The sequence below is a fragment of the Pteropus alecto genome, unplaced genomic scaffold, assembly GCF_000325575.1.
Source record: "Pteropus alecto unplaced genomic scaffold, ASM32557v1 scaffold76, whole genome shotgun sequence".
NCBI classification, from domain to species: domain Eukaryota; kingdom Metazoa; phylum Chordata; class Mammalia; order Chiroptera; family Pteropodidae; genus Pteropus; species Pteropus alecto.
The window spans coordinates 25,635,072-25,655,013 of NW_006443138.1; the positions used below are offsets into that span (position 1 = coordinate 25,635,072).

Genomic DNA, 19,942 nt, shown 5'->3' on the forward strand with positions numbered 1-19,942 from the left:
GCGGCCCCGGCCGGGGAGCAGCTTCAGCAAGCTGCTGCTGCCCTACCGCGAGGGGGCGGCCGGCCTCGGGGGGCTGCTGCTCACCGGCTGGACCTTCGACCGGGGCACCTGCGAGGTGCGGCCCTTGGGCAACCTGAGCCTCAGCTCCCTGCGCAACGGCACCGAGGTAGTGTCTTGTCACCCGCAGGGCTCGACGGCCGGCGTGGTGTACCGCGCGGGCAACCGCTGGTACCTGGCAGTGGCTGCCACGTACGTGCTGCCTGAGTCCGAGACGGCGAGCCGCTGCAACCCCGCGGCGTCCGACCGCGACACGGCCATTGCGATCAAGGACACGGAGGGGCGCCTCCTAGCCACGAAGGAACTGGCCCGCCTCAAGCTAAGCGAGAGTGCGGGCAGCCTGCACTTCGTGGACGCCTTTCTCTGGAACGGCAGCGTCTACTTCCCCTACTATCGCTACAACTACACGAGTGGCGTCGCCACCGGCCTGCCCAGCATGGCGCGCATCGCCCAGAGCACCGTGGTGCAGTTCCAGGGCCAGGCGACCCTCGACTGTGGCCACGGCCGCCACCTGCTCCTCTCCTCCAGTCTGGTGGAGGCCCTGGACGTCTGGGCAGGCGTGTTCAGCGCGGCCACCGAGGAGGGCCAAGAGGGGCGCTCCCCGGCCACCACGGCACTCTGCCTCTTCAGGATGAGTGAGATCCAGGCGCGCGCCAAGAGCTGCAAATGGGACTTTGAGCCGACGGAGCACAACTGCGTAAGTCTTGTCCCCGGGACGCTGCCAGGAGCGCTCCCGTTGGGGAGCCGCCGCAGAGCGGGAGGGAGACCGGGTTAACGTTTACCAGGTCCGGGATTCACACAGCCCGGTGGCCGTCCGACGGCCGTTCTCACAAGGCGTCTGAGGCCTCGGGGGACTAATGCAGCGCTAGAGGTCCCCAAAGGGGAGTGTCAAAAGGGAGGTGGAGAGGGTAGGAGTTAGGCTCAAAACTCTAATGACTGCGTCCCAGTGCCATTATTTTCTGTCCAAACGTGGACGTTTGTTTTGGGACTGAGCCTCCCCACGCAGCCCCACCTACCTCCCTTCTCTAATCGCTTCCCCAGGTGTGTGGTCTTAGCAGGCATGTGGCTTGACCCCTTTCCTCAACATGGTTACCAAACACAGTGCCCTTGGCAGAGAAGCCATTGGACCTAAAGGACTTGTTGCCACACCCCAGGCCTTGTGACCCCTGCCTCGGCCACACATGTGGTCTGAAGAGTTAAAAAAAACAGAGAGACTGGAAAACAGGCTCATGTTTGGTGGAACAGAACCCTCAGCGGGACCCAGGACAAGGGGGCGGGGCTGTGGCTCCACTGAGGGTGTGCTGTGGTCTCCAGCTAGGGGGAGAGGCGGGGGAGGCAGAAGTGGCTTTGTGGGAAAAAGCCTCGCCCTGGGCGAGGTGGGGTAGCGGGAGAGCAAGAGAAAGTGTTGGGGTGCTATAGGCAGTTTTTGGGCTCCAGGTTGCCTAAATCGTGGGACTCAGAGGCACCACCCTTGTGTCGTACCCAACCAAGCAAACAGCACAGGTTTCCCTTGGATTCTCAAGCCACAGCTTGGCTCTTGAGATTGACATTTCTTTGACTGGAAAATAAAGCTGTGGTTCAAGAGGGTCCAGTTGATGAGGATTATGGAGCCATTGTGCACTTCTCGGAGGCCGTTTTCCTTCCAAGACTGCTGGCACATCAACTCCACATATGGCTCCTGAGAGGGGAGCCTGCTGAGAGCCTCCTTTATAACTGGACAGAAATCAAAGAGCAGAAATTAACGGCTACAGGTGTTGCCATTGTTTTGGTATAAAATGCGTCAGAGAGGAAGGGGAGAAGTCTCCACTTGGAAAATGTGTTGTGTTGGTACAAGTGTTGTATAAGCATATAGGGGAACATTGGCTCTAAGATATATTAATATGTGTATAGAAAGACAGTCCCACCCCACCCCCACCCAAACCTTTCTCTGCAAAGCCCATCTTACTAAATATTAACTGTATTATTGAGGGAGAAAAAAACTGAGGTTCTTTTCAAGGCTCCTTACAATGGTCGTTTGCGTCTTCCTCCTTACCTATCAGTCGTTTGCTGGGACACACACACAATGCCTTTAGTTGCTGGCACAATTCTTTTTAAAGCATAAATGACACGCAATGCGCCCGAAATGACTTCATCTTGCTATGCAAATGTAATTTAATATGGAATATTTGTCTATATTAGATCTTTATACTCTAATAGTTCAAGTTTGGCAAAAATCATCTCTTTCTACTTCTCTGTTGAAAGACTTGAAAATACCTTCAAATATTACTTTGTGTCAAGCTTTAGGCATACTTGGTCTCTGGGGTTAATGACAAGACAGCTCAGAGGCCCACAGCAGGTAATAACACTGGAAGTCCAAGCTTTGCCATCTGACAGCTGTGTAGATGTATGGAGCCAAAACATTTCTCTTGACTGCCTCTCTCTACGCATTGGGTCCTGGAGGACTGAGTTCCTTTCCAAACCCAGCAGGCATCCTGTGTGCACTCAGAAGCCACGTCTTGGCTCGATCAGGTGTTCCTACTTGTGCGGGGATGAGGAGGGGCAGGGGCAGTCGGAAAGCTGTTTATCATCTTCACGGGAGCTTCTGGGAGGGAGCTGCCCCTCGGAAATCATGCAAGGGATAAACACATGCTGCCAAAAATCTGGAATTGGAAAAAGAAATAATTAAAAGAGGTCCCTCCATGGCATTTCTTGCTGCTGTTATTCATTGAGAACTCCCAGTGTGCTCAGAGCTGTGTGTTCTGAAAGACAGGGTCTCTACCCCCTGAGCTTGTCATCCAAGTTAAATAATATACTCTGGTTCAAACAATAGCATGTCATGGCTACACAGGTGGGAGCTTGGAGTTTTGCTTTTTCTTTTTTCTCCTCATTTAAGTAAATTCCTTGCTGCTAGTATGCATTAAAAAAGCCTTAATGGAATTGAATTTCAAGAGGGGTTTGAATGAAAAAAAAGTAGTAGTTTTAATGAAAAGCTGACAATTTTCTAACCTATTAACTAGACAGATAAGATACTTGATTTAACAAATATTTATTTGATGCCTGCTAGTGTAAGCAACACTCTGAGCTGGATACACCTATTTTGCCACTGAAAGGACAGTAGTAGGTACAACCCCATTTAACGGGGTCATGGGATCAGTGTGCCCTCAGTTGTCACTCAGAACAATGATGTCATTTGGCACTTGTTCTGCGTTTTATTTTCAGGTTTTGAATGTGTTTTGGAAAAGGCATGCTGAATTATAGGTGCCTGAAACAGGAGATAGACTTGAAACACTCCAGAGGGGACCTCAATAGATTCCAACAGCGATTCCTTCAGAGCAGACACAGTAATTTGAACAGTAAGCCACAGGCAGCAAGGCACAAGCGGCTGGATTTGCTTGCCTTCTCCCTCTCCTACTAGATGTCTTTCTCTTATTTTCCATCTTCAGTCAACCACAGGCAGCAAAGTGACAGGAGCGACTGGGTTGCATTTTTCTCGTTTCTTGGTTCTCATCTCATGTTGCTGATTCTCTTCCCCTTCATCTTCTCTTGCCGAGGATTAATTTGTGGGATGCTTGTGCAATGAGTATGTACTACTCAGCCTTTTACACACTGGGCTCTTACTTTTTCTGCCTTGCCACCAACTTTGAATCTCCTTTCAAAACAAATTTAGCAAGTTAGCTTCATCCTATGAATGTGCCAAGGCAGTCAGTTTCTGTATACCTTAATAAATAATAATAGTCCTATAACAATAATCTAATAATCCTAAGAAACATTTGAACAGCACTTCACCGTATATTATTTCTTTTGAGCCCCCTTATGAAGTCTGAGGTTGAGCCTATGAGGAGCATTCCCATTTCCCTGATGAGGAAGCGCAGAATAACAAAGCAGGTGTCAGCTTAAACGCAGGTCTTGCGTTCTCTACTTGTGTATTTTTTCCATCACTCTGGTGCTTCTCAAACTTTTCCTTGAAAGTCCCCTAATTAAAAAGGCAGCAACCAACCTTCTCTAGGAAGTAGGGCTGAGATTGGGGGATGCCCCTCGAAGTGTGTTTTAAAACTTCACGTGGTGTGTTTTTCTTTCGTTCCATTTCATAACATGTCTGTGTGCTTGGGTTAATATAAAAAATGAATGTTTAAGTTATGTATAAGTTAATTAATTTAACTTCCTCCCTCGTTGAACTCTTGCTACTCACAGAAAGTGTACCTGAGCTTTGAAGTTTGATTGTTCCAGATTTGTTTGGCTGACATAGCTGGGTCTTGGGGTTGCTTATGGCATCAATATGATGGCCATTCCTTCTGTAGACGTTTTCTTATCCTCTTGGCCAATAGGACTGACTCTTCTAGTTCGTTCCACCCCTTGCGGGCAGATACACCCCCTTCTTCTACACTCACATAATTCCAAAGCCTGACATAATTTAACTGTCACGCAGACAACCACAGAACATTCACATGCTCTCCAGCAGACAGTAGCCCAAGACACTTCCAGCTACTGTGAGCAGAAGTGATGTCCCAGGGCCACTCGGCAATGCAGCTTTCTTGACCTCAAAATCCACAGCCTTCCTGTCCTGTTTATTCCTCCTTTAATTCCTGTTATGATCCTGTCTAGCTATTTTGAAATCTATAGGCTAGATGGTGACTTTTACCCTCATATATACATCTGATACGCAAGGGTGGATTTTAAAAGCCCAACACTCACTTAGAGGGAAAAAGCAATCATAGCCACACTGTACTGGATAGCTATTATGGCCAGGCTTTGTGTTAAGCACTTTGAGTGCCTTATTTTTGGTTGATTCTCATAGACAGCCAATGAAGCAAGGACTGTAGTTATTATTTTGTAGGTGAAAAAATTGAGTCCCGGAGAGCTTTAATAGTTTCTACAGCTGGTAAATGGCAGTGGATTTAGAACCTGGGTGGTCCGGCTCAAAGACCTGAGCTTTTAACCACCGCCATGAACAGTCAAGCACCATGGACGCTGGGTTTTGGTGTCAGTGCTATCCTGTGTGGAGCAACCTAGGCCTTTGCAACTGCTCTGATAAGATTAGCTGTTTGCAGACATGAGACTTAGGCTAGAACACAGAATCCTTGACTTTGAACTGAGTTTCTGGTCTGCATATTGACCGCCTGAAGTTCAGACTCTGGGAGGGTTATAGTTCCTAAGCTGTCAACTTTCACGTATTGTTATCATTCTTCATATTCAGGTTTATAAATGACCTCAGAGAGACCTACAGGGCCTAGAGGGACTGCACCAGTTTTCGTTCTTAGACATAGCCTAGTCAAAGTAAATCCAGATATCTCGGCCTAAAATCTGGGTTACTCTTGTCTTTAATAGCAGCCACAATTAAAATGGAATCCCCAGAAGGTCAGGAACCTTGTAACATTTTGTTCTCTGTTGAAGCCAGGGTACCTAGCATAGTATCTGGTGTGTAGTTGGGACTCGAGAACTATTTATTGAATTAATAAATGAAGGGTCTTGGAGGGTCATGTGGGAAATTTCTGTAGTTAGCGGCAACACTTTGCTGAGTCTTGTCCCCTCATCCTCCCTTAACCATTGTGTTTTCTTAATGTCTGATGTGTCAGGGCCTCCTTTTTCCTAGCCCTAGGCTATCTGGCATCTTGCACTCCCTGGCGCTTCCCAGAAGTCCCCGTTCATTGGAATGGCCAAGCCTCTGGTCTTGCCAATCTGGGAGTTACCTTTAACCCAACATGGTTGGAATTCGTATGGTATAATTTAATAATATACGTGATCATGCCTTTCAGCATTGAGAGGAAAGGGCTTTATGCTGTACGTCAGCGGTTCTAAGAGTGCGGTCTCTGGACTAGCATCATCAGCATCACCTGGGAACTTGTTAGAAATGCAAATTCTGGGGCTTCACATCAGAATTACTAAATCAGAGACTCAGAGTGTGGAGGTGGGACTGGAAATCTATGTTTTAACAGCCGTCCTGGTGTTTCTAATATATACTCAGGTTATGGAACCACTGCTGTAAGGAAATGTAATTTTTTGTTTTGTATTCCAGCTGAAGCACCTGGGATAAGAACTTGTCCCTTTTTTTAATTTTATTTTTTATTTTTTTATTGCAGTTTAACTTAGGGCCATGTAAAGTAACTAGTTCATCTCATTACATTATTTTTCTTATTCTCTTCTAATTGCTCAAAGAGAATACCTAGAAAACTTTCTAAAACCCTTCAGTTTTTGAGTTTGTAGTCTGAGTCTCTAGAACCTGTGGGTCATGGTTTAATTAGTTCCTATTCTTGCACACCAACAGTGTATTTGCATTTCATTCCAGGATGTGGGGGATACTTTCAGAGTCTTCCATTCTTCTGTACTCCAGAACCAGTTCCACACACTGAAATTCTCTTCGAGGGTCTACCCTTTATAGCATCAATCCTAACACCAATTTCTAAGTCAGGAACAGTTGGTTGCATGAAAAAAATATCTACTTAAACAAGCTAAATATGGGGATGGAGATTTAGTGGACAGAAGCATGCGGAATTACATAGAGATCTAGGGATAAGAGCCAGTACTGTACTGTGGTTACATGCACAGACTTGGGAGCCAGGTCAGCTGGGACCAAAGCTGCCACTTACCGATTGTGTGACTTTGGGCAAATTGTTTAACATTTCTGTGCTTCGGTTTCTTCATTTATAGAAAGGCATCCTGTTTGCTTCATAGGATTATTACCTGGGTTAATGAGTTAATATATCTAGGATGAACACTACTCAACCCATAGTATATGATATGTATGTATTTTCTATCATCACCATCATGTATTCCAATAGTAACAGGACGGGGCTCCTTGTGATGGAATTGGAAGGAGGTTCTGGACTCAAGGCAGCTTTGAAGGAGCTCAAGAGCAGCAAGTGATGGATGCTCATTCTAAAATTTCCCAGTCAACATGACCTAGCATGGCTGCTTCTCTCAGTCCTACCAGATGGCCTCAGCTTCCTCAAATGTCTGCCCCTCAACACTTCCACCTGAAAATGCCACAGTCAGCCTCGTTCCCACTCTACCTCTCAATAGCATTTAACTTTCTGCTTTGGCTACCCACTGACAACTTTCTATATTATTTAGTTCAAATTACCAAGAAAGAGATTTTGCTCTCACACCATAGACCTCTACTTCACAGTAGGCATTTGTTGTCCTTGGACCAGATACTGACCCTTGGTCCAATCAGAAATGGGTCAAACTTGTGATGGCCCCAGTAGATGCAGGGGGCAGATTCCCGTAGGATGGAATGATGGAAGAGCTGCACCATGTTGACTACAATAGCATGGTGGCATCTCTACCTCCGTTCAAGCTTCTCGATGGCCTCTGCCTTCCTTGAACATGTGGTGGCACATAACTGATGAAGGCCTGCTCTGAGAAATCCCAAACTCTGCTGGGGGACAATTTGTAGGCATCATTGGTCTAATCTGTTTGTGGAAACAGGGTAGTGGTAAGTTTTTTTTTAAAAACGTGTTCATAGTTTTTCTTAAATTAATTTTCTATCTTGATGAAAAAGCTAATTTTTTTACTGTCTCAAAACCAAGTATTTTTACATTAATAGTTTTGTAATTTCTAAAAATTATTTGAATTTTTTTTTATACTGTCACAAAATTGTGACCCTTATTTCACAGTTTTCATTGTTGATTTTCATATCAATTTGTCTACTCAATAGTTAAACACAGTGTTCTCTTTGGAGAAGGTATGAGAGAGGTTTTGACTCCAAACACCCTTGTGCCACCGCCTGGGCCAGGGCTGGTCATGCAGAGGTCAGCAACTTTTTCTGTAAAGGTCAGATCATCGCTATTTTAGACTCTGCCTAAAATGACTCTGCCACTACCGTGTGGGAGCAACAATGGACAATACAATACAAATGCACAAGCAGGGTGATGTTCCAATAAAACTTTATGGACCCTGAAATTCAAATTTCATATGATTTTCACTCGTCATGAAATATTCTATTTCGATTTTTTTCAACCACTTAAAATCTAACACTCTTACCTCATGGTGGGCCACTCAAAAAACAGGCAGGCCAGATTTTGACCACAGGTGGTATTTTGTCAACCCCTGATGTTGTGGAAAGAAAGTAAAACAAACCTTTATAATGCAGTAAGACATTGTAAGTAAAACAAAAACAAAAAATACTGGTAGCTCCAAGAAGGAGCATTAAACTCAGCCTGGGGGTGGATCTGGGAAGTTTCAGAGAGGTGATGCTGAAGCTGTGTCTTCAAGCTAAGTGGAGGAGGCAAGGAAGGAAAGTTCTAGAGAGAGTAACAGCTTGTGCACAAGCAGGAAGTTGCAAAAGCTTGTGAACCGCAGGTAGCTCACCCTGGCTGGGGAGCGTCCAGAAATGAGTGTGCAGGTCCAGATGGCAAAGGGCTTAATGAGACAGGCAAAGATGGCTGGATTTTATCCTGATGGTCAGTGGTTTTCAGACTTTCCAAACATAGCCTTTAAAATAAATCTTAACCAAAAGCTAGATATGAGAAAAAGATTATCAAATCATCATTGACTTGCTGCTCTGAGTGAGACCGTTGCCACCGAGCTGGGATGAAGCAAGGGGCTGGGAGGTTCCTAGAACCCTGTGACTTGCCCCAACTGCACCCATTGCCTGTCTGTGAGCCATCTCAAAGGAACTGCCAGGACTTCTGAGCAGGGTGTGAAACCCATGGCTATGGCTGATGGAGCTGAACAGCAGGGCTATAAGCCAACATGATCTGATTGTGTTCTAGAAAGACTACTTGGAAGATAGAATGGATGAGGCAAGATTGCAGGCAAAATGATTGACTAGAAGGAAGACCACTGTGCCAAGCACTGTGTGAAAATATTTCTATCAGTGGTAAATAGAGTAGACAATAAACATGTGGCAAATAAAGAAGTTATTTTTATGTTAAAGTGATAGTGAGAGCTCGCTGTGTACCCAGTGTTCTCAGTGGGTACTTTATCAATATTCACTCATTTAATTTTCACCACAACCTATGAGGTAAATAATACTGCTTCCATTTTACAGATGAGGAAACTGAGGCATAGACTGAGATTGGGGCTATGAAGGAACTAAGCAGGTGTTGGGGAAGGTTTCCTTTATGGAGGTTGAGTTCACACCAGGAAGATGAGAGTGGGTAGTTATGGTCGTCACCATGGAGAGCTGGGAAGTGAGCAAACAAGAGAACAAGTGTAAAGGCTGAAAGGAAGGACAATTTGGTCAGTTCGAAGAACAAAAGGTTAGTGTGGTTGAGTTGAGGGATGTGGGGAGGGGAGGAGGTTGGAGAAGGAGCAGCAGCTCGATCCTGTAGGCCTTGCAGGCTGCGGGAAGGAGATTTTATTTTATTTTTTCTCAGCACAGAAGAGCTTGAAGAAGGGAAATGAAATGATTAGATTTGAATTCCCAAATAATGGCTGCTCTGTGGGTAATGGATGAGAGATTGACCCCAGTGGAAGCAGTGAAACCTGTAGGAAGCTCTTGAAGTAGTCCAGGCAGAAAATAATGTCACCTTGTTCTGGAGTGGTGGTGACACATTTGGATGCCGCGGATTGCAATAATCCAACTGAGGGATGCTGAAGACCCAAACTGAGATGGTAGCAGTGAGGGTTGAGAGATGAGATTAATGAAATAGCTTTTGAAGATGTAGAATTGAGAGGTGTTCGTGACCAATTAGAAGACAAATTTTTTCATTTTTAAAGTTTGTGTTGATTTTTAGATGCCTTTGGGACACCCAGGAATTGCCACTAGGCAGGCACTTGGCAATGAAGTTAGGAATTAGGGATTTGCTTTGTAACTTTGCAAACTGCCTCCCACACGGGACAGGCTGTGCTGGTCTCAGTGCAATGCTGTTTGTGGTGGATGTGACTTGAGGGGAGTAGCGGGGTCTGTCTCATCTTTGTTTCCCAGGCATCCGTAAGGCTGTGTAATAAACACACAGTGGGCCCTCAATAAATGTTTGTCAAACTAGGAAGAAGCTGCACCTCGTCTAGTGGAGAAGATTATAGCACGTGGGATAAGAGCTTCCATGACACTGGAGCTATGTTTATAGCAAGCAAAAAGGCCAAGGAAGGGGAATCTCCTTGTGACTCTCACCTTCGAGGCTGCGTTCCCGGTCATTCCCCCACACCCTTCCCCCCAGCCTGGTCTGGACCGAGTCTTCTTGAGAAGCATGTTCTCTTAACACCAGCTGTCTCTAGTCAGTGCTCATTGACATCCTCCTGAGGCCTCTTTCTCCATCAGTGACTGGGGTTTAAAATTAGATTCCAAGTGCCAACCCTGGTTTCTCTGAGGCAACAGGACGGGGTAGATAGCCCAGGTTAGCCGGTAGTTGTAGGTGTCACCAAATACATGCCAGCGCCCTGTGTGTAGCAGTGCCTGCATGCCCCTTAAACCAGGGATTCCTCACCCCATGGAGCCCTCATGCTGTGGACCGCTGGCAAAGCCTGTAGACTCCTTCTCAGGAAAATGATTTTAAGTGCATAAAATAAAAACAATTGTAAAATGAACCAATTATATGTCAAACTATTTCCATTTGAGAGCTAGTAGTATATTTTAACACATTAAATAACAAGATCTAGGAGCAATAACTACCATAATTTCACAGTAAAGAGAAGCATAAATAGTATTTTGAGATATCTGAGTCGATAATCAAATGATATGAAAATATCTGATTTCTTCTGGTGACAAAGTCACAGGTTCAGTTAATACCACTGTGCCCTACATTCATAATTGAAGGTACTTCCAAATTTCAGTTACAGTTTGCTAAAATAAAGGTTTTTTTTCTCATCCAATTTCATGGATTCCCAGAATTCTATCCATGAACTGTGGATGTCAGTGGAACTCCCCCTCCAAATGTTCATTTCAGTTACCAAGTGTTTTTGAAACCAAGGACATGAAATGTAAAATGTTGCGTTTTGTTTCAAAACTTATTTGATTGGTTTATTTCGACAATAGGGGGTTTATTCCCATTTGTATTACTGATCAAGACTTGGCCATGAGCAAGTGCTCCATAAATGATGGGTGGGTCAAGAAACCTCAGAAAGGTTATATGACTGCCAGACTCATAGCTCATAAGAAATAGAGCTTGAACTTGAACCCACCCACATTATTTTTTACTCAAATTCTCTTGTTCTTTCTATTCTTCCATGCTACTATTATGCTATTTTTATTTTAAAGAGTTAACTCAATAAGAGGCATGTTCATAATTTATACTATTCTGATCATGAGAAGGAAAAGTCCTATTTTTTTAATCAGATAACACCTAAAGTACTTTGTTTACTTCTCAGAGCCACATTTTAAGTACACTGAATCTGTGGCTGAGATGGCAAAAGCCCCAGAAACTGTCTCTTATAAGCTATCAAGGAACCATGGATATGAAATTTAGAGAAGGCCAAGATACTATCATGTAGTTTAGTATTGCTTTCCAAGGTAGAATTAAGGCCCAGGGTTTACAATGGGCAAATTTTGACTCAGTTGAAGAACTCTGTAATATTTAGGCTTACTCAGCAATGTGCCATGGTTGCCTGTTGAGATATTGACTGAAACCATTCAAACATTGATCCATGTATTTATTCATTCATTCAATAAATGTTTATTGACAACCAATTACATGCCAGATGCTGAGGTGTACGCTCTGCTTCAAAGTGTAGAATAAGATACACTATGGTGGAGCTGAGTCTGTTCAGAAACTGACAATAAATAAAATTTTTAAAACAGTAATTATAATAAGTATTTCATAGGAAACAATAAAGTACTATGATTCAGAATAACGACTGGGGTAGGAATAGGAAGCTCTATAGTCATGTGTCCCTGAGGAAGTGCCATTGAACTTGGAACCTGAAAAATTAAAAAGACCAAACCTACAAGAGAGTGAAGTGGGAGGAGGAAGAAACTAGAAAAAGTAGCATGTGCAAAGGCTCTGAGGCAGAAACGTGTTCAAGATTCTAAAAGAAAGCCACTGTGGGTACTGAAGCAGAATAAAGAGGAGGAGTGACAAGGAATAAGTTTGAAGAAGCGGTCAGAGACGAGCTCATGTAAGATCTGGGAACCATTTGGATTTAATTTTAAGTGTGCTAGGAAGCCATTGAAGAATTTTAGGCAAGGGAGTAACATGACCTATATTTTTATTTTAAAGGATTTCTCTGGTTATTGGATGGAGAATAGATTATAGGTTGAAAGAGAGAGACCAGGAGCCTCTTGGAGTAGATCAAGAATGAGATGATGGGAGCTTGGACTGAGAGGAGACCATGAGATGAAGAAGATAGGCTTGAGATTACTGGGAAATTCAGCAGAGATTTTTCATGTATTGGATGTGGGGAGTGATGGAAAGAGGGAAGTTGAGGGTCATTAGTGATGCTGTTTACCATGATGATGAAAACTAGAGAAGAACAGAGTTGAGGGAGGAAATGTCTGGATAACCATCTTCCAGCAACTCTGAAACCTTGTGCTAGATTGCGTTGGTTCTCAAAGGGGATGATGCCATTTATTTAGTGGGTATTTAGAAATGTGGGGGACAGAGCTTTTGCATAGTCAGCATGATGAGAGGGCACTATTGGCATTTTGTGGACAAAGATCAGGGATGCTAAAAGTCCTGCATTGCCCAGGACAATGCCCACAGTGAAGAAATGTACCATCTGGAACACCAGTAGCTACTTCATGGATAAACGTTGGTGGACTGAGTCTCTTTCAACTCTAAGAGTCTAGGAAAATACATTTTTCACACTATCAGCCATTTATATCTGTTTGTGAATTATTTGAATCGGGTTGTCTTTTCATAAGTAATCAAAATTAACCATAGAGAGGGATGGAGATTTAGATGGGCGATGGAGACTAAAGCAGGTAAAAGGAAGGATAAATCTTGGAGAGTGGGATGTGGCAGTAGGTAGGGCCCAGAGGCTGGAGGACACTGGGACCCTTGGAAGGACGAAAGAAGGGAACGTGGAAGAGCAAGTGAGAGGACGTGAAATACAAACTTTGCCACTTTATATGTTTCTTGTGGCTGCCAGGTGTAGAGATGCCTGCCTAGCTATGTCCCCAAACTTCTCTTCTCCATTCCTCCTGTACTCTTTGAACTTCTTCTCTTTCACATTTGAGTCCCCAAAGTAAATTTTTCCTTCAGATAGTCAGAGAGATGCTATAGATGAACTTAGAACCCGATCGATGCTATATACTCTAGAAGAATAAGGAAAATTGACAGGAGCCTTAACGACTAATGAAATCAAATCTAACTTGGATGAATAATTGTTCTTTCTTTCTCTTAAGCTTGATAAAGATCATTTTCTAAATATTTTCACACACATGATTTCATTTGAGCCTCCCAACAATGCTGATAGACAGGGCATGTGTGTTAGCGTGTCCATTTTACAGATTCTATCATTGAGGCTCAGAGACTTAACTTGCCAAGATCAAGCAGCCTGTAAGGGACAGAGCAGGGGCCAGCACTTGGGCATAGGGCTCCTGCTGAGGTTTTCTAACTGCAAATGAGCCCCTGGGCTAGTAATAGAAAGTGATGAAGAAACTGCTTCAAAGTAAGTCTATGCCAAAGGGTAACAGAATACAAAATTAGCTGCCCAAGAGGCATTTTATCAATGTGTAAGAAGTTCATGGGGACCCAGTTGCTATTTTCCCTGGCCTCATAAGGAAAAACCAAACTAAGAGTCCTCTTAGCACCTTGTGGGCAAAAGACTTCACTCTTGCTGGGTCCCCAATACTTGAGGCCCTACTTCTGTGTACATTCCCTCCAGCTGTTCCCATAATAACTGCGGCGTGGCTGTGAACACCCTGCACGAGCTTTGCTGAGCAAGGGAATCTTTTGCATTGTAGGGACAGAGCCAAAGTGCTACTCAATTCAGAGGGTACCATTCACACCCTAGAACACATGACTGGCACCCCCCGGAGCTGCACAGTACACACTGAGGGTGTTTATTGTCCGTGAAAGATAGCATGGAGGTCAAGCTATTTACCTCACTGCTCTGTATACTCACACACACATGCACACATGCACGCACACATACATGCACGCCAGCACTAACCCCTTCTCAGTAGCTTCCATTCTACTTTGGTATATCAGGCCCAAGGCTCTCTTGTTTTCTGCCCAAACATCGTTTGAGACAAAGTAACTTTTTCCTCAGACTAAAAAAAGTTTTCCTCATAGAGTGGGCTGAAGTATAGGCGTGACGTTATGGTGAGACATGGCAGGCAGGAGAAGCAGAATGACAACTGAGGGAACCAAGAAAGCCCAAAGGGGAGACAAGGTTTAGAGTTAAATCAAGATTGGATTTTGTCATGAAAGGCAGAACTGGCAAAAGCATCATTACATGGCATTAACCTTGTTACACACAGACGAACAAGCAGAGGCTGGGATTCAGAAATAAATTACACATAATAAACTAGACAGAATAGGCTGAGAGCAACATTAATGATTATGCCCTGAGGGGAGAGAAGGGCAAGAAGGAAAATAGGCCCAAGAAACAGTAAGAATAACCTCTGGACACAGGGGGCCCACTGCACTGTTGCCCTCCCCCCAACCTTTTTCTGCTTGGCTCCCTAGGTATTAACTTCACTTTTGTGAGAAGGTTTCTCTGGGGCCTGTGTTTCTTTTGTTTTCATTTGCTGAAATGAGCATAAGAAAGCCATTCAGAGGGCTCCCTTTTCCATTCAAGGGGACCTGTCCATTTCTGTGTGTTTCCAGCACAAAAGAATCCATTTCCATTCAACCAGAGCAGCCCTTAGGGTTTACGTGAAGGCCAAGCCCGCTCTTTCCTATTTTCTTCCAGGCTCCCTGTCGTAATTGGCTACACAATCCTGACTCTGGCGAGCATCCTCCAGGGGGAGAGAAATAGGAACTGATCCAGCTCCTGGTCACTCGTAGCTAAGGAAGAGCTAGAGTCTAGCGCCAGCTCCAAACAAGCCATGACTCTCATTTCTTACACAATGACTTGCTTTTGGTTGCAGATAACAGAAAACCTAATCAAGAACAGCTTAAACCATGACATCTGTTGTTAACTTAGTAAAAAGTTTAAAGGTTAGAAGTCTTTTCTCAGTCATGTCCTCAAGAACCTAGGGCTTTTCATTGTCCCCCTGCACCAATCTTAGCATGCTGATTTTCATCCTCTATCTTGAGTATCACTCTGTGCATGATGGCCCCACACGACTGATTCCAAAGGGATGAAGTGTGGGAAGAAGGCAAATGGGCTCACCTTCAGAGCCTCCTCTTATCAAGGAGGAAGCTTACTCCCAGAAACCCTGCAAAAGCACTTCTTGTATCTCATTGGCCAGAACTGGGCCACATGGCCACCCCTAGATTCAAGGGTAGGAAAGCGAGTATCTGGCAATGGGGAATGGGATTACCATTACACTTGGCACAATCATGGTTTGCCCAGGCTTAGGTTTATTGCTACCTGAGCAAAAGTATGGTTCTTGTGACAAAGAAAAGAAGGTGGGAATACTGCCATGGGTATGGCAGCAATTATTTGTGCTTCGAAATAAGGTAACAATAGAAAACATGGATTGTATGTTATTACTGGCCAGACACTGTTCTAAGCTTTACTGAGGCTTGTGTACTAACTCATTCAGTCCTCGTAAGTCTATGGCGTAAATGCTGTTATCACTTCCATGGAGAAGGAAACTGAGGCACAGAGAGGTTAAATAATGTGCCCCACATTACTTAGCTAGAAGGTGATAGAGCCAGGATTCAAACCCAGGATGTCTGGCTCACTACCCTACACTGCTCCTCTTAGGTAAGATGATAAAATACTCCAAGTAGCACATAGCAGGTACATGTTACTACTAATGATACCAGCTAACACTTATCAACATGTTATTATTTCCACTATCATTATTACCGCTTCTTCATAACCACCCTACTAATCAAATTTCATTAGCCTTATTTACAGCTGAGAAAGCTAGCCTATGACAGGGTTAAATAATTTGTCCTGGTCACCTAGTGGGTGAGAACCAAGCCCCAGTGCAAATCTAACCTCTCTGGCCCCTTGTCCCAAGCAGTTTGTTCTGAGCCACCAGCTCTCCAGTTTGGGAACACTGATTTCATGGCTGTTCTACTTACCTATGCTGTTGATCAAGGACTTCATTTGGAAAACTGCAACTGTTGAGGAAGTCAGAAGTCAGGGAAGGACACTAGAAAGACTGAGATGGAAATTCGGAAGCAGTTTTTTTCTTGTTCCCTTTCAGCTCTGGAACTGCCTCTGTGTTTGGAGCCAGTCTTTCACAAACAGTATCTCAACCCACGTCAGCAAAGGCAACCCATGGTTCTTGGCTAATCAGAATAGCTACAGTATTAAGCACCTACTATATGCCAGATATGGAAGTACACTGTCCCATTTGGTCCTTGTGGATGGATGATCAACAATCCACAGTCACTCCTCTTTCTGTGTCATGAGATGAGAGAGAATGGAATCCTCTAGCCAAAGATAGTGGCATTAGAACATTCCAGATGCCCAGAGATGATGCCCTGTTCTCTGAGTTAGCCTCTCTGCTCTTCTCAAATATTTAATAAAAGTAACGAGCATGGTTGGCCGATGTTAAGTTTGAACAATTTTAGTTTTATTTTAAAGCAAGATGTGTGATGTGGTTTCTTTTTTTACTTAAAGGTCATCTGATTTTTCTTCTGCTCATAGTCTCGAGGCATCCTTATCTAAACAGTGATCTATTGTTCTAATCATAGAACCACAGAGATTTTTTTCCTTAACTTTAATTTTAATAGGACAGTTCCTCATCTTCCCCAACTGCATGAAAAGTATCTTTTAACGGGGAAAATAAAATCTCTAATAGGCTTTCCAAAAGTCTTCTTAAACTGGGTTCACTATGGAATATTTTATGCAAATAAGTCACTTTCTCCCTAGGTTATGACATCTTTTCCTTGAAAAGTGATCATGGCATTGGATAAATCCTTACTGGCTTATCTCTTCCTCACAGCGCAACTTCAACAAAGAAATATAGATGGCACTTTTAAAGGCTTCAGAAATCAATTTAGTCCATGGATCCATTCAGTATAGATGTTAATGAAATTTGGTTGGTTAAAAAAATAATGAATATTTAATAAGACATAAATTGAAAGACATAAACACTGTTGGCGATAATATAATGGAGTTAATAAGTCTCAGCCTCCCCCTGCCTAAACCCCTTCCCAAAACCGGGTGATTTTAGGATTCATGGTGATACTTACTGAAGTTTGCCAGCTCTCTCATTGGCTGAAACTTAAATGTGCCTTTGAAAACCTTAGTGCAGTTGGGAACTGAGCTCTGGCAGATAAAGTATGCTATCACACTGTGCTCAGTAGCTACAGACGGCAACGACTCTTTCTAGCTCTGTATCTTCCAGATACTTGTATAACAAACTCAGTTTCCTGCCGTTGAAGGCAGGAAGCAGCATGAAACACTTCATGCCTTTAAGAAAGAAAAAGACATTTTGGCCAACACTGTCTGCTCTGGGTTAAAAGAGGAGCTTTATTTAATGATCAGGAGCAAGCATGTGATTACGGCCTCAGACCATTTAAATGCCTTTGGGTGGGAAGTTAATCTTTTCGTTTCTTCTTCAAAGGCATCAGCACCAGGTCTCGCCGTTGTGTTCAGTTCCTCTTCAGATCTGTGGCTCTGTTGTTCCCCCATCCATGACCATATCTTTCCCTCTTTACCCTCTGAATGAATTACCCTGTCTTTGGGCTTCACATTGTACCCTTCATGTAAATCGAGAATCCTTTCTTTCTGTCATCACACCCAATAGGATGGTCCGTCTCACATCTAGCGAAATGGCTTGTTTAACCTTGCAGAAGCCAATCCCTAGCTAAAATAAATTGCAGCAGAATCCTGCAAACAGCCAAGTGTAAGATTGTCTCCCTCCCAATTCAGCAGTGGGCTCTCTCTTGGCAATAAAGTAGAACTCAGTTTCATATATCAGCTGAGGGAGTGTTAAATGGATGGCTAGCTCACTGCTGGCAATCAATACATGTTAATACATAGTAAACAAATGGCTTTCTATGGGCTGGGCAACCGTGGTGATTTTGCAGATAAAAAGGATAAGAGGTTGTTCCTGGGGATCTCATCTAAGAAGATGTATTTGGGGCTCAAGTAGGATCCTTCCCAGGTAGGCATGAGTGACATTTAATCATCGTGAGAATTATCGCTGTTAAAAATTATCTTTTTTTTTTTTATTTGTGCATTTGTGTGTATGTTCAGAAAGAAGATGAACCTGAAAAAGTCCAACCAATCGCATCATCTACCTTGATCCATTCTGACCTGACATCTGTTTATGGCACCGTGGTAATGAACAGGACTGTTTTATTCCTGGGGACTGGAGATGGCCAGTTACTTAAGGTTGGTTTTCTATGCCTTCTTCAGTGTCAATTCTGATAGTGATCCATTTTGTGCTTTTTGATTTTTTTATTTGTTATTTTTTATTGCTTCTGGGTTATATACGACAGTATACCAGCTGCTTTGTGAACTCCTCAATGACCCTCGGAAATAGCCTGAAAGAAATTTCTAGAAATCTGCATATAATAACCTTCCTATCCACATGACAGAGCAAGAGACACTTGTTTCCTGGCGTGTGGAGGATATTTCCCCTTTCTTACTCATTAGATGCCTGAGCGAGGTAAATGGTGGTCTGGCCCCCACCCCATCCCTGACTCACCTCCCTAAGACATTTAACCTTTGAATTTTATCTCTTTTATAATGGAAATGTACAAAGCACCTGATTTCTCACAGCTTCAAAGAGATAAGCGATTATAGGGCTTGAAAAGAGGGGAAAAAAACAGGTGTTCCTTCCCCCCAGCCCACTTGCCACCCACAGAGGGGGTTTGTTCTCTGCCCTTTGTGCCCACACACCCCGCGAGAGGTTAGGGATCTGAAGGCCTTTGAGAGTCCCTTGACTTTCATCTCCAAGGACTGTACTTTTCCGCTCTCTGGACTCACCACTGGTCAGGCTGAGATTTTTTATTCACTTGGGAGAGGGGCAGTAAGAAGGAGGAGAAAATAAAATCAGAGATACGTAATGACTCGTCTGAAATTATGTAGTGGTTATCTTTTCAATTTCTCAGCAGACACTTACTGAACACCTCCTGTGGCCTCCACCAACATTCGTGCGGGAATCGCACTGTTTCTGTCCCCCTAGGCTGATACTCCTTTGCCTCTCTGTAGCCAGTCGATTTACTATAGTTCAGATTCTAAAATAAACATTAACAGATTTGTTTTCCCAACTGATCTCTCACTGATGACTAGCCGTGTGACTTTAGGTAAATCGTCTAATCTCTCTGAGATTCCATTTCCTCATCTGTAAAATGAGATTGTACTAGCCAACCTGAAAAACCCCTTTCTTTCTGATGATCTCCAATCCTGTCTTCTGTGCACTTATCCCCCACTCTAGCCAAACCTACCCGCTTGCTCTTCTCCAAATGTGCACTGTATAGTCCTGTTCTCACACCTTGACTCACACTGTACCCCATTTCCTGGATTGTCTTTTTCTCCCCTCTGCTTTACTGAATCCTAGGTCTTTATGCTTTGGCTCAGATCAAACTCCACCTTGTCTTTGAGGACTCCTAAGCCTGTAATGATCACGTTTTCCCCTCATCTCCTGCAATACTCACTATCTGTATCATTCTTTCGGCTCATTACAAATGTCTCGCTTCGATGCCTAAACTTTTCTCTTGTGTTGGTCTGGCCTTCCCAACTTGATTTTAAGTTTCTTGAGAAGGGGGCCATGAATGCTTATAGCCTGATACAGTGCGGAGTGCTCGGTAGGCATTTGATTTAATCTGTTTTCTTTGGAGAAAACCCAGTAACATATGGGAGGGAGTTTGTTTGTATACACGTTCTTTTAAAATATACATTGATCATCTTTCCTGTTGTGTTAGCTTTATTTCCCAGGGAAAGGTAAACACCCATCAGTCATTCTATACAAGTCGCTCGGTACCATGAGATGACGTCTGTAGCT

At 43.8% G+C, this 19,942-nt stretch overlaps 1 protein-coding gene across 1 annotated transcript in view; it reads left to right on the plus strand.

Moving 5' to 3' along the window:
- Nucleotides 1–4: 4 nt before the first annotated feature.
- PLXNC1 (plexin C1) overlaps nucleotides 5–19,942 on the plus strand; it is a gene marked incomplete at its 5' end in the record, with an annotated part of 140,453 nt that continues 120,515 nt past the window's right edge. The window contains 2 exons of the mRNA XM_015598420.2: nucleotides 5–754; nucleotides 18,190–18,327. Coding sequence (XP_015453906.1) covers nucleotides 5–754; nucleotides 18,190–18,327 — 888 coding nt within the window. The remainder of the gene's footprint in view (nucleotides 755–18,189; nucleotides 18,328–19,942) is intronic.